Consider the following 14,643-nt stretch of genomic DNA (forward strand, 5'->3'; position numbering starts at 1 on the left):
CAAAATGCAGATAAACCCTCGGAAACGCTGCCCTGAATTACAGAGCTACAGCCATATAGATGCAGAGCTGCAATGAATTCAGTGGTATACTGCCAATCACATGGAAGTGCTAATATATGCCAAAAATCTTCAGTGCACAACTCCTAAACTGGTATAATAGGGGGGATATGCAATGGCAGGTGGTGTTACAGAATCGTCATAGAATGGAGTGAGGTTTGCTAATACAATATGCCCGTCCTTCACGCTGACAGGTGACAAGGGGTCATGCTGCTAATGAAGGTCTGCTCCATTGCGGCTGGAGGCTCAGAAGGTGGCTGCTTGAAAATCTCTTTCTTCCTCCAACATCGTATACGGCCTGCTGCTTTTCAGGTTACGGCATACACGCAATTCTTCCAAATCCTCTGTGTAGCTCCTAAAGCGCTGGACAAAAATAAGGAAGGATGCCCCAAAACCCTGCCTTTTTATTATTCATGTAACATCTTGGGAAATGGAAAATTGTGTCTCCAAGTTAAACTGAGGAGTGAATAGAATGCAGGGTACCACAGCACAAGCTTATACTACAGGAGATCTGCGTCTCCAACAGACTCCCTCCAGCTACCCTCTGCAAGATGTACATTTGTCAAAATTAATTTAGAATATGTAAGACTCACTGGTTTGTCTCCCTGCTTACACCAGCCTCTCACGCATGTATACACTGCAGCACTGCGCTAGCTCCTCTCCTGTTCTGCAGTGCCATGTTACCCACGACCTGCCAAACTCTGTCTCCCTCGTGGTGTTACACGTGTGTGTGGGAGTAGAGAGCGGCAGGGATGCAGAGCCCCCCTGGCAGACGAGCCCCAGGGCAGCTCCCTGGATCAGCTCCTGCCCCAGCTCACCCCGGGCGTGCGCACCCGGCAATGCGAGGCCCGAATGCAGCCCTCCTCAACCACCCGCAGGTTTGCAGTGGGAATCTCCAGAAAGAACTCCCATTTAACTACACGCAGGCAAATGTGGTTTGGTATGTCTCCATTTTCCCAGTCTGATATTCCACTGCCTACTGTGGGGGCAGAGGGAAGGCCATAAGGAGGGCAGCTGCAAAAATCTGCATGTTTCCCTCTGAAGTAAGTGCATGCTAAATATACTTTGAGAGAGAGTTAGTCTAAAATAGTAAATTAAAAGGCCTCAATAAGAAATTTCAAACAAAAGAAAAATATTTGAATGGTAAAGTGTAAGTAAATATGGGCATAAGCCAGAAAATAAGAAAATTTAAGGGTTATTTCCTTAGTATGCAAATAAGAAGTCAGTTTTTTAAAAATTATCTTCAACAAGAGATGCAGAGAGTTTTGAAATATTTGCCTGCCACTACTGTTGCTCTTTATTAAAAAAAACCCCAAACCAACAGTAAAGAGAAAACTTCTGCCCAGACAAAAGAATCAAATCAGCCTAAGCAACATCCAACCCTTGAAAAAAAGAACCCTAACGAAAAATTCCAATCAGTCCCTGCCCAAAACCCAGTCACTCCCCAAACCCAGATATTTGGCTTTGCCTGCTTCAAACCAAGCAAACCACTTGCCTTCCTGCAAGTGTTGCCCTCTCCAGTCAGTAGAAATGGTTTTAAATGTCATATTCTAGTTGGGACTCTTTCCACATATTTATATATATGGACATCTCATGTTTGTTCTCTCACAGGAGGGTGGGTTCATGTAACCTAGAACAGCCTCTGTCACTTTAATGTTTATTCTCAGAATACTGCTATTTATGACAGCGCTTGTGAGAGTTCTGTGATTCAGTTATCAGCAACTGAATTAATTTCCCTAAGGTCAGTTGTCTTGTGTAGATATTAGGGTTTGAATAATATTCAAAGGAGGAATTTTCAGCATTTTTGGTTTTGTACATCCTCAGAATTCAGCACTATGATTTTTTGGTTTAATCTCCATGAGAATAACTGGTAGTCAATGGGAGCCAAATTCCAGTAGAGAATTTTTGCTTTGCTAGTAATTAGTACCTCAGTAGTTTTACAGTGAGGGGAAACAAATGTTTACTAATGCTTTTTCTAGTTTGTTAATTTCCACTGTCCTTTCTCAAAAAATACTGTCCAGAACTTAAGACAGATTGGTAAATGTATTTTTATTATGTTGCAACAATCAAAATATATATGTACTACCAATCCCACCCCCCCCCCCCCAAAATATTAAATGAAAACATACTCAATTTTTTCCCACATTGTGTTCTTGAATGCTTTGGAATCTGTGAGGACCCTGACAAAAGAAACTGAAGCAAATGCACAATTAGAGACTGAGAGGTGTTACAATGCTGCACTTACATTGCAAATGAAGTCAGATGTCTCCGTTTAATCAAATAGAGCCTCATCAGTCTCTGTTTTGTATTAGAAACAATAAACAAATAGACACAGAAAGTATCACCAACGGTAAATCAGTTATTTAAATACAACTGTATCCAACATAGCAGCTAAACACTGGACAATGTTTGAGGTCATCAGCACATCCACATGTTCTTCTAAATGACGTTTAGGGTCCTGAAATACAAAGGATACCATGAGAGGAATGACTGAAACACGTCTCTGAAAGACTTAATTTACTTCAAGTCTATTTAAGATGTCTATGAGTTAATAAACACAGGCCAGTAATGCTCCTAAATTTTCCATTCTAGGAAGACTGAGCAAGTAACTGAATTTCCATGAACAAATTTTTTTACTTCATACTAACAGTTAAGTTGAAGATAGGCTTAGGAAGTAAATTTCTATCCAGCATAACAAGAGTAATCATGGCAGCTGCGAGTCAGTTTTAAGGACAACACACAACATGTGTATTTTACTCTACATCTCACTAAGGCCAATATTTTATTCTTAATTCTGGTGCATTGCAATTTGTTTTCAGATCTTTGCAAATGTGTGTTCTAATCCTGTGAAGATCCAAGCATCATCTAACACAGTCTTTGAATAGTTGCACTGACTGCAAAACAATTAGTGTATCCATACCCACAGAAACATGAAACATGAACAATGCCCTGTCAAATGCTCTAAGGAATTGAATGTTAAGCCTGAGTAGTTTTCTGAAAATACATATTTTTACACACTATTACTCAACTGATGTAGGCATTTGTGGGCATCTGCATGCAACAATAAGATTATTTCTGGTTGAAAATCATACCCATGCACTTCAGCTTCACCACTGATATGAAATATTTAATCTCTAAATACTGCAAAAATATCAGGCACACCTCAAAAAGATGTCTAAACTTTATTATAGCATTATTGTAGTTATTTTTGTGTGCAAAGACATTAAAATATAGAAGACAATAATGCATGGGAGTTGTAACTTCTTTAAAGATGGAATTATGTCAAAATGTAATGAACTCATCTAAATTTATATAGAAGAGTGCTACTGAATCTATGTATGCTGCCCTTCTTAAATAACTCCTTTTCAAAGATCAGACAGTTCTCAAATATTTTTTTGGTTCCTAACAAATTATACACCTAATAACATAATATCCCTACTGTAAGTGGCTGCTTGTTTACAAAGCTTTTTATCTAAGTTACATAAAAAACCCCACTTAAAAATTACTTCACTGAACGATTTTTTTAATTTAAAGGAAACTTAAAAATTTCATCAGGAAAAATTTCTTTTCTTTTTGAAGAACTGTATCAAAATAGAGTTTTTTTCACATATGCGTAACAACTAGTGAAGCTTAAGTTCTGTTTGAGATGACATCATAACCCCTAAAATATAACCCTTCTTACATATTTTATATGTATATATTTATGTATGTGTAGGTGTGCATAAACTCCATTGTTCTGAATGCTACAGAAATACATGAGTGACTGAACAATAGTGCAGATGTGTTATGACATTGCTGCTAGAAGCTGACACATAAGAGCAATCCAGAATCTTTTAAATTCTTCTACTGCTGCTAGCAATACAGTAAGTACTGGTTCTTTAAGGACACACTAGGTATTTTAAAAGCTATTTCTTATAGTTTTCATTGCCCTTCTTGAACACAAGTGCTTACAAATTTCCTTTGCTCTCCTCTTGCTCACAAGAGCACATTTCCTCAACCTTTATGTTGAAATCAAATGTAGAAACAGCTTTTTGTCTTTAAAAAGACATTCTATCCTAACGTTGCAAAGGGATGGAATGAATTGAGTGGGTGTTTTGGGTTTCAGCTGTGGTCCTGAACAGTCTTCCTCAAACACCAATACAAAGGAACTCAGCCTACCTGCCAAGTGTGTCTGAGAGCTAAGCACTGACAGTGTGTTCATGAACTGAAGACAGGGGTGAGCTGGCTCTTTACACGATAATGTACATAATAGTGTACAAACACACCACCCTCACCTCTGTTTCCATGATCACCATTTTTTAACTATCTCCACAGTTTGGGTCTCTCTGACTCAGACTTGGATATCTTTATGTCTCTTAGAAGAAGTTAAAACAAATGAAGAAGGAAAAGGGAAAACTACTAAATTTCAACACTGTTCCTCAGCATATAATAAAAACACATATTGAACACGGCTTGCAGATATTCTGCCAATTACCTACTGACAAAGGCCCTGTTCCTTGTACCTCCAACAAAAATTAATTTATTATTTGAAGCATTGAGAATATCATGCATGTAGAACTAAAATCACCTCCGCACATGTAAAAAATTAGTATTTAGAATGAACGAAGCATATCATTCCACCTCACTCTAATTCATCACACCTCACCTGCTTGCCAACATTTTTTATTGCCAGCTGTTCAGGTGTCATCTTATCTTCTTCTTCAACAGCCTGTGAAAGAAACACAGAAAAGGTCAGTGTTTCAGATTTCATTTACTTTTCTCCCAAGCCACAGATTCTCAAAATACAATTCTGTTCCTTAAAAAAAAAAAAAAAGAAAAAGGAAAAAAAAAATCAAACAGCAACACATTTCAGAAAGTCAAAAGGAAAGGTACTTCAGCTTTTCAGCAGACGTTTTAATTACTGAGTGTTAGTGCAAAAGATCAAGGCAAATACTTATTAATGGTTTTATTGTCACATATTTACCAAAATGTTAGTAAGCAAAAATCTTAAATGAGCAGTATCAATAGTTGAAGATAGTTGAAAACAGTTAAAATAATAAAACTGAACAAAACCCAGCATTTCTATACTGTTTCAACTACTGGAGATTTGATCTCAATAAACTACTGTACTGTTTAAAGTCACTTATTTTAATATCTTTTGATACTGTTATGTTGCCTTCAAATACAGTGTCTTCATAAAGTTCATCCACTCACTTAACTAGTGAATGTAATACTGAATTTTAGTTGTAGGGACTACTAAGGAGTTAAAAAAAACCACTTGTTAAGAAATACTAACATGATTATTACTCAGAATGCTTGTTCAGATGTAGTATTTGTAAGAAATATTTCTAAGCGCGTCAGTATTAAAACAGTATAAGCAGGTGTGATTCCTCTTACTTAAAACACCAATAACAAATTTCTTATCTAAACAGAACATTGAATTGGGCTCTGGAATGCATTCTAAATACTTATAGCCTATCTACTAGACTGATACAGAAAAATAACCTTTACTCTGCCACAGTGATCAAACAGTCCTTGACTGACTGAAGGATTGGAACATTTGACTAACTGCTCATTTTGATCTACAGAAATCTTATATTGTTGTCACTAAGTAAAAACACAAAATCACTATGATCACTCACATTTCAAAGCAAAGCATGTAACTAAACACTTTGACAAAAGTTTAGGGCAAAAAGTCTGGTGGCAGTGCCTGAGGAGCTAATCTGATAACGTCCCACAGAAACCATACATAGCTGATTAGTACAAACTACAGTCATTCTGAACCAAGCTTGTGATAATCAATTCTTCTGAAATTAGACAACTAATTCCTTCACTTCATAAACACAGCTACACTTATACTATCATTATGGGATATGAATACCTTGTTATAATTCTTAGCTAATTCTAACATCTCCTTCACTACTGTTTCATTGAGTTTGCAATGTTCACTGTAGTCCTGAAGTGTCAAACCTTCCATCCAACTCTTCTTATGCAAATTTAGCAGCATCTGCAAGACAAAATCTCTTTAGAGCATTCACCACAAAATACTTCCAGAATCCTATGAAGATCTCTTTGACAGGCAACCGATTTATAGTAAGAAGAATATTTTAAAAATTGATCTTACAATGTCAGTGCTTAAATAGAGGAAATACAATGATAAACTACTCTCCTAGAGTAGAAGATAGATTTGCATACTTTTTAAAGATCGAACTTCTTGAATCCTAAATATGAAAACGAGGCATGAAAACATGGGTCACATTTACTTTGACAGGAATACATAGATTTGTTTTCTGTGACTTGTTACTTTTGCTGCAGGTTAAGAATGCACAATTGCCTTGTAGAAGGGCTAAGAGAAAACCGAATACTTTAGCTGCCATACAGTTGAATAGTTGAAGTTTTTGGCCTCTGCCAAATTTGAAAAATATTTTAATGTTTGGATTAAATTCATAAAGTAGTTACAGAGGCTTCATTGATTATCTGATCTGTATGAAAGCAACTGACAGTTATGATAAAACAGACTTTGAAAGTGACCAAAGCATGACTTGTGTGTCTTTGCCTCAAACAGAATGAGCAAGCATAAAAACCACATAAAATGTGCAGAGATTTGATAGTGATAAATGCAGACACTATTACATATATTTGAAAGGTTATTTGACACTTTCATGTCATCTTGAAAGAGCAAAGGAGCAGCTACAATAGTAATTTCTTTATTTTCGTGAATAAAGGAAGTGTATTTTTTTGGATCTCCTGCACACTTGATGACTATAGGGAGGAACCTTTCAGCAAACAGTTTCAGCTTGCCTTCAATTTGTGAACATTTACTAGACATTTCTGAGAACTGGTAATCCCTGTAATTGCTATCACCTGAATAAAAGTACCTGTTTCATCCTCTGTAGAGCTTCCAAGGCAACCTGGCTTTAGAACATGTGAACTGAGTAGAAACTTTGTGTCATAATTTGTGTTAGCAAGATCTTAGCTGTTGACAGAAGGAGTCGTAGGCAAACTGCATATGGACAGTTTAGCTAGGCTATCTTGATTTTAAAATTAAGGTTTGGTGTGATGAGCTCCAAATCTAATACATGAAGTATGTACTTTTCTTACTACAGATGGAGATAACAGATCACCACCATCCTGAGGGGGGTTTGAGATATGTATGAAGCTGCTTTATGAAAGATGTGAGAGAGAGTTGTTACCTCACAGATCAAAGTCTTCCTAACTTGGTCAAGATTATTCTCCTACTTGTAAAGGTAATAACTCACTTATATAAAGCCATTGATGAAAATACACACTTGGAACTTCAGACAAGACTGGATTTGGCCAATTGTTGCATTTGACTGGAAACAATAAGCCCCTGGAAGCCTCATGGACATTTCCTGAGAGAGCTGGTTTTGCTCAATCAGTTACTCTTTTCAGTAACAGTGAGGTCTTGAAAGTCTAATACTGCACTAAAAACAGTTGTGCATTTCACACATTCTTTCCAACTCCTTAATTTGCACACATACTCCTCCACTATTTGAAACTGCATTTTTTCTTGTTACTTGTAACTCAGAAAGTCTGAATTCTGTGATAAAACTATTCTGACCATTTCATCATAAGCTTTGAGATCAATTTACAACCCTAACAAGGCCATGAAAATGCACAGACATATCAGAGAACATACACAGAGGATAGAATCTGGCTTTTCAAGAATTAACTTCTGTAGATGAATGTAAGCTCTTTTTCTTCCTTTTTGTTTTCCTGGTTGAGACTCTCAAGCTACATTTTGCATGTAACCTGAAGAAGTTTGATGCAAAAATAGCAAAAAACATTTGTTGTCAGTAACTCCATAATACTCCTTCTTGTAAATGCAGGACATCTACTGCATTTAATGCAGGACATATACTGCATCTAATACACTACTTCCTGATATTCAGTGATGTCTTGGGGAGTTGCAATCATACCAACTGGAAGCATATTCTGTCAAAGTGATTACAGCAAATAAAACCCCAACATCCCTTGGTTATACATTCCATTTTGGAAAACACAGTTAAAAATTCTCACAGTTTCAGGAATTACAGCCTGTGAAAACTGAAGGCAGATAGTATGTCTTTCAGCTTCATCACTAAAAACTTGAAACTATGTACAAACTTAGGTACAGAGAACAGCACGACAACTTTCCGTAAGGTGGACAGAAATGTTGTCAAACTATTCATATGCTCATTAGAATGTGGTTTTGGTAAGTTTCATCACAATGACTGTTCATTCAAGTGCTTTCTTGAAGAGAAGCCACCTATTGCAGGAGAGTTAAAACAATTACTGAAAGTAACAGCTGTTGAAATCAGAATATTCCACAAAATTTAAATAGTTTGTATAATGCTTGTGGTACTCTGAATTAGAGCTGAAACAATTACCTTCTGTTCTAGTTCATTCTTCCTGTAGTTGATGGTGATGGAATAGTAATGTCTGTTTAGTCCATGGATTAGTGCCTGCAAAATTTAGGGGAGAAACTGAATTAAAATCACCCACCGCTGAAATGAAGAAATATCCGAAGGAGAAAGCTCATTTCAATATAAACATCTTTAAACACCACTCAAATAAAAGAAAAAAACACCAAGAAAAAAACGCAGAGATTACAAGGAGATATGAAGTAAATATACCTGGTTCTATTTCTCTTTTTGTATTCATTAACTGACAGTTATGTTTTCTATTTCTAAACCACAGATTTTTTTTCACACAATAGCAACTATAATAAGAAAAAATGGTAACTGCCTTCAAACATTTGACCGATACATATGCACAAACATATTTCTCTCAAATCCTTCCTCTCTCAATAAATTTGGTTATCACTCCTATTAAAATATTCTGCTACAAACAAAAGACTATTTGCCATCTATTTATTTATAACCACTGTCAACATTCCCAAGTTCATTCTCCAGAGTACAACATGAAGAGGGATTAACTGAAGGAAGCAAAAACCTCAGCTAGACAATGTGTATCAAATTAACCTTAGATATTGAAACTAATTTTATTTTTAAACTATAAATGAAGGAAAAAAACCCACCTTTTTCACTTAGTATTTCAGCACAACAAAATTATCTGTATGAAAGCTGAAAATGTTTTCATACATACATTTTTAAGATTTCTATTGCAAACACATATACAAGGATAAAAAACAACTCGAAAAGTTGCTCGAAAAGCAAGAATTAGCACTTACATAAAACCATTACTTCTGCAACTTACTTTAATTAAATAAGTAAAATACAGGTTTTATTAGCAATAATAGAATTTATAGTTTAAACTATTAACAGTAAGTAATTTCCACTGCCATTTTCTTATCCCACTCAAAGTGACTGCATATGAGGTTTTGGTGTTTGTGTATAAACTCATGTGTAGATATTTAGGAAGTTTTCTCAAGTTCTTAAAATTTGACAAATAGGTTTGCCTTCTCCCACTATCCTCTCCAATTCCTCCCCCCTTCCAAAAACTACCCTTTAAAAGAGTGGGCAAATGTAAAAGGTAAACAACTGCAAAAAAGCTGTTGATAAGGGAACTCAAGAAAAAACAAACACACAAAAAGGGAGTGAAGCCAAGGCATGTACTACTCTGTTCTTCTTCTTCTTGAGATTTTAAGTAATGTCTTGTAATTCCTGTTTCTAGCCCAGCTGAAATCAGTGTTTAGTTTGCTTCTGCCCTTAGCTGGGTCAGAATTTTATTAAGGCTTAAAATAAAAGTAAAACAACACTGCAAGAGCTCTTGCAGCTTTAGGAACAGAGTACCATTTAAAATTATGATTTTTATCATAACAGTGACATTTGCAACAGCTCATTGCCAGCTTGCAAAAAATCAACACAAACAAAAACTATCCATTTTAATAACAGAAACCCGAAATCCCATGGCCAAAATATGCCACGCTGTAGTGACAGTGATCTTAAAATAATGAAGCCGAACAATACTGTAGGGGTTTCCAAGGGAAAGCATTACACATGGTCTAGAAAAGCTCAGTTAGAAAAGCCTTGAAACATGCAAGCATGGGCTTGCCTACATCCAATCAAGAGTATTAGCTGCTTATTTCATACTCATTATTGTTCGCAGTTTTGACCAATTCAAAATTCAAAAGTAAAACACAGCCTCCTGAAACAGACACTCTTTAATTTTAAGATGCCTTAATGCTAGCATTTTTATTAACAGCAAAGAGTTTCAATGTAGTAGCAACAAAAAAAACAACTTATCTTTCACCAGATAGGGTATGGTGGTCTAGGACCTCTCAAAGGATGGCCCTCTCAGAGCACAAATTCAGCCATTATTTCAGTTCTGCTCTGACTAGTGGATGGTCTTTTTCTTGGATGTTTACCTAGCAAAATATTACTTCTATTGTTTAAGTAATGGAAACAAAAGCAGGAACTGGGCTTCATGGTTTCAAGGACACATGCCTTTAGAATACATACTAAGGAGAACAGTTTTTTAAAGGAAAAAACAGTGAGGCAGAAGAATGACGGGGATAAAAGCATTAATCACTCCAGAGTATACTGGAGTGATTAATGCTTAGATAGAAGCTATTTCTCAAAATAGATAGAATAGAAGCTATTTCTCAAAATAAAGGCTTGCTTCAGGCTTGAAACTTTTGTCTCTTTAGTGAAAGTCAACTTCAGAAATCAAACTTTGAATATTTTAGTTTCACAAATGTGTATTCAAAAGAAACATTACAGCAGAAGCCAATCAAGCACCCATTTTATCCATTGAATATCCTCCTCCACCATTTTTTCAGTAAATTACTGCATTACATAAAAATCAGGGATTAATTATTTAAGACACAAGGTTTAATCTAGATTACATAATAAACAAGAACCTCTATAAACTTATAGTAAAAAGAAAAGAGAGAACTTTTTCCATAATTTATTTGTGAGTAACTTGAAGAAAGATGAGATGTTGATAAGCAGCAGTTTTTCAGCAGGACTGAAAACAGCACTTGTCTTGCATCACATGTTATGCCATCGATCGTCACTTTAAAGAGTTTGCATTTCCATAAATTTATACTTCAGTCTTTGCTGTACACATTAAATACATGCATTAACACCTAGGTAGCTAATTTAGGACTCAATTTTAAACCCCTCACATACATATGTCCATTGATGAATCACATCAATTATAAATGCACGTGGAAAAATGCAACAGAGAGAACAATAAATAATTTGTAACCTACTGTTTTAAGTACCTTTCCCAAAAATTGATAAATAAATCTTGCAATTTACAGGACTAGCAGCACTAGGTTTACCTGGATAGATGGCTTGTTTAGGTGACCCAGATTTGAAGTTGTTTGTCGTGGTTCATGTCCTAAGACCATCATATTAGCATTGATCAATCTGAAGGCATCAATAACAACCTGTAAAAACAAGATGTCAAGTCAATTCTTTTTAGAAAATGCAACTAATAGAGCCAAGCAACAGTGGACAAGGCACAATCAACTCTCATCTGTTTTTGGCCTTTATCCAGAAAATCATTTAATTATAATATTAATAAAAAAGAACCTCCTGCTGGCTATGTGATCAGCACACTACACTGCCTTGTATTGTAAGGTGACACCAATTATTACGTTTTCCATGGAACTGTAAGTTTTCTATACATTATATCACCATATAATATTGAATTTTATGTACACTTACTCTAAGCCTCAAAACTATGCATATGTTTGTCACCTAAATCTTATCCAATCAAAATGAATGACAGAGAGAGACTAAAACTGAAAGTGAGCACAAGCTAAGGGACCAAGTCTAAAGCCCAGTCCTGTCACATCAATTATACTACCACAATACTTGAAATGACAACAAAATTATAGCCAGCAAGGAACTTGCCCCATGTATTCCCTTCTAGTCAGATGCTTTTTACTTCTTGTGACTACGAAAGGGTCTATAAACTGTCTGGTGGATTAAAAAGTCCTTGTCAGTGTCATGCTCAGGAGTAAAAAATAGAGTAAAAGAAAACCAAGGTCATTTATGATTTAAAGGTACATGGTAGGCAGTATTCAGTGCTATTTTACTGAAAATAATGTAAACCCATCACTGATTCTTACTCTGTCCTGTGCTGAATTTGTCTATGAAAATTTTTGCAAAGAGAAATTCATGGTCCCATGCAATAAAACTCCCACCCTTGTCCAGAACCTATAGGAGCTGAAACAGACCTAAGAACGTACCAACAGTACACTCAAACCCACTCCTACTGTGTCCTGACCAGCACAGGATTGTAACTGCAAGAATAATTCTTGTTTATGTTCCAGTCTTTTAACTGGCCCAGTGCAGGTACAGCCTTGCACGTCCACTAAAGCAGTACCAGGCAGACTTTGCAGGCATCTTGTCTGCATATGTTTGGAGAGTTATTAGCTTAAATCTCCTTTTAACAGCTTTTCTATAATAATTTTTATTCTTTTCTTCTCTGTAGTATGAGTTGGACAACAGATGCATTTACATGGCTGGTTTGATATTTTGAGGAATTAGACTTGAACCTTGTTTAAGCTGAACAAACAAGAAATCAACCACTGTCACTGAGTCTGCACAGAAAGTGACAGTCTCCCACTTTGTTCCAGCATTTTCCTCTCCATTTACACAAATATTAATAACTAAATAATCTGTAGTTTTTAGGATTAGAAGAAAACACATTGAGGGTTTTCATATGGAAATGAAATTAACTGGCAAGTATTTACAATGAAGAAAAATCATCAGGTGTAAACAGAAAAACCCCACAAACTTATCACCAGTTGTGATTTACTTTTGAGACCCAAGAGAGACAGTGGTGTTGACTGAGTGCCATTAAGGGCTATTGCTTGGTCTCTCAGCTGCTGGCCAGATCCACCTGCACATGCCATGTTTCCAAATTGCTTGCAGAAAACCTTCCAAAAAAGATCTTCTTTATTAACAATGTTCAGTTGTGACCCAATTAAAGTGAGTTACCAGTGATTTTTTTTTCTTGACAACAAAAAACCTACAATTCAGATTTAGAATGCAGCAGAAGTGTGCTATCTGATATCAATGCTACAAAAAAAGGAATTACATTTAGAATAATTCTCAAAAATATCTAAACCAGTTACTATATATCTATACATTCCTTCTCATAACATAAGAAGTAATTGGGTTTTTTTCATTTTTTACAATTTTTCTCTATCTTAGAACACTTGTGACAAGCTTTTGTATGTATTTTTGTACTCCATTTTAACCAGATGCTCTCATTTATCAACATCTGGAAATGCCCAACCATAACAAACAGGCAGTATAAATAAAAAAGTCAAGCAAAGCAAGGCAAAAAAGAACCCCCAAAAAAGCACACCAGCAGTTCTCCAGAGAGTATCTAGATAATGGAAAAAAACCTAAGCAAGCAAAAATGTACCCTGAGGAGGAAGAAATGTGAACTTGGCAGCATACTAGAATGACAAGGAGTTGCTTTATAGCTTATTAACAGCCCCGCTTCTAGACCTGAATTTAACTGAGAACTTCACTAGACAACATTGAGCTTATCCAGAAAGAATGGCATTGTCCAGCATGGATTTGTTTTGGGGCTTGAACCATGTAAAATTTAAAAAATTATTAAACTTTTTTTTACAAGGAAATTCAATATTTTGGTTCGTGTTTTCAAATTAGCTCAATTTCACATTAAAATATGAGAACAAGATCCTGAATTATTTATGAGCGATACTGAATATTGCTCAAACATCTTAATTCTGACCAGAAGTAACTTTCATTATGTTTAGGGTATAAGCTGCATGGGAATACACTGCACTCTCTATCTGTCCTCCTAAAGGAATGACATGCAAGTATTTCCTAAGCAGAATAAACATAAATCTAACAGAAAGCAGTATGAAAAACTGAAATCACAAATACCAAATATTATGCTTTTAAAAGGGATAAAATTACAATTCCTACAATCTCAGAGGGATACAAAAAGTAGATGTGCAAATGCTATTTTTTGTCTTAGTTGCACTCTGATGACCAATGGTAACTAAATACTTTAACTACACTAAGATTAAAGGAATTTGCTGCTATCACTATAGCAACCATCTTAAAGAAACTAACATGCTCAGCAACCTGGAGGCTAAATTTAGACCTAATACACAATAAAAACATAAATAAACAATAAATTCTACGTATTCATTTCTATGAAATGTAGTTGCTTTTTTCATAGTGAGCATAAATCAGTCCTGCCTTTAGAGGATTACATAAAAATAAATAGACTCATTAATGTCCAGTGTACTAATGAGCAATGGGTGAAGTAGGTGTTAATTATGCCACAGTAAGATCCATGAAAAAAGCCCCAGTGAGCACTTGGAGGTGTGTACAAGCTGAAGTATCCTCTCTATATTTGTGTATTTCGAAGTACAGAATGATGCAGACTGATGACAGAAACATGATCACCCCCGATTCTATGATGGAAACTTCAGACACAGTATTTTGAACAAAGAACTTCTAAGGATTAATTAAACCCAGCACGAACCACCATTCCATTGCTTAGATTTTTGTTGTAAAAAGTCAGTATTTCCCAACCAAAAAATTTAAGCTTTCATTGTACTTAAATTATTTATACAATATAATACAGCTTGTACTCTTCTAGTAAAAATTTGTTTCCAAGCTTCATGCTAAATTCCTT

The 14,643-nt window shown here is 35.6% G+C and overlaps 1 protein-coding gene across 7 annotated transcripts in view; it reads right to left on the reverse strand.

Moving 5' to 3' along the window:
* Positions 1 to 2,087: 2,087 nt before the first annotated feature.
* Positions 2,088 to 14,643, reverse strand: part of PSMD14 (proteasome 26S subunit, non-ATPase 14) — a 46,215-nt gene continuing 33,659 nt past the window's right edge. For all 7 annotated transcript variants that reach the window (XM_064434738.1, XM_064434735.1, XM_064434733.1 and 4 more), the window contains 5 exons: positions 11,288 to 11,395; positions 8,427 to 8,501; positions 5,918 to 6,043; positions 4,703 to 4,765; positions 2,088 to 2,515 (listed from right to left, as the gene is read on the reverse strand). In XM_064434738.1, coding sequence (XP_064290808.1) covers positions 2,417 to 2,515; positions 4,703 to 4,765; positions 5,918 to 6,043; positions 8,427 to 8,501; positions 11,288 to 11,395 — 471 coding nt within the window. In that variant the 3' untranslated portion in view covers positions 2,088 to 2,416. The remainder of the gene's footprint in view (positions 2,516 to 4,702; positions 4,766 to 5,917; positions 6,044 to 8,426; positions 8,502 to 11,287; positions 11,396 to 14,643) is intronic.

Source organism: Passer domesticus, chromosome 10, assembly GCF_036417665.1.
Source record: "Passer domesticus isolate bPasDom1 chromosome 10, bPasDom1.hap1, whole genome shotgun sequence".
Classification (NCBI taxonomy): domain Eukaryota; kingdom Metazoa; phylum Chordata; class Aves; order Passeriformes; family Passeridae; genus Passer; species Passer domesticus.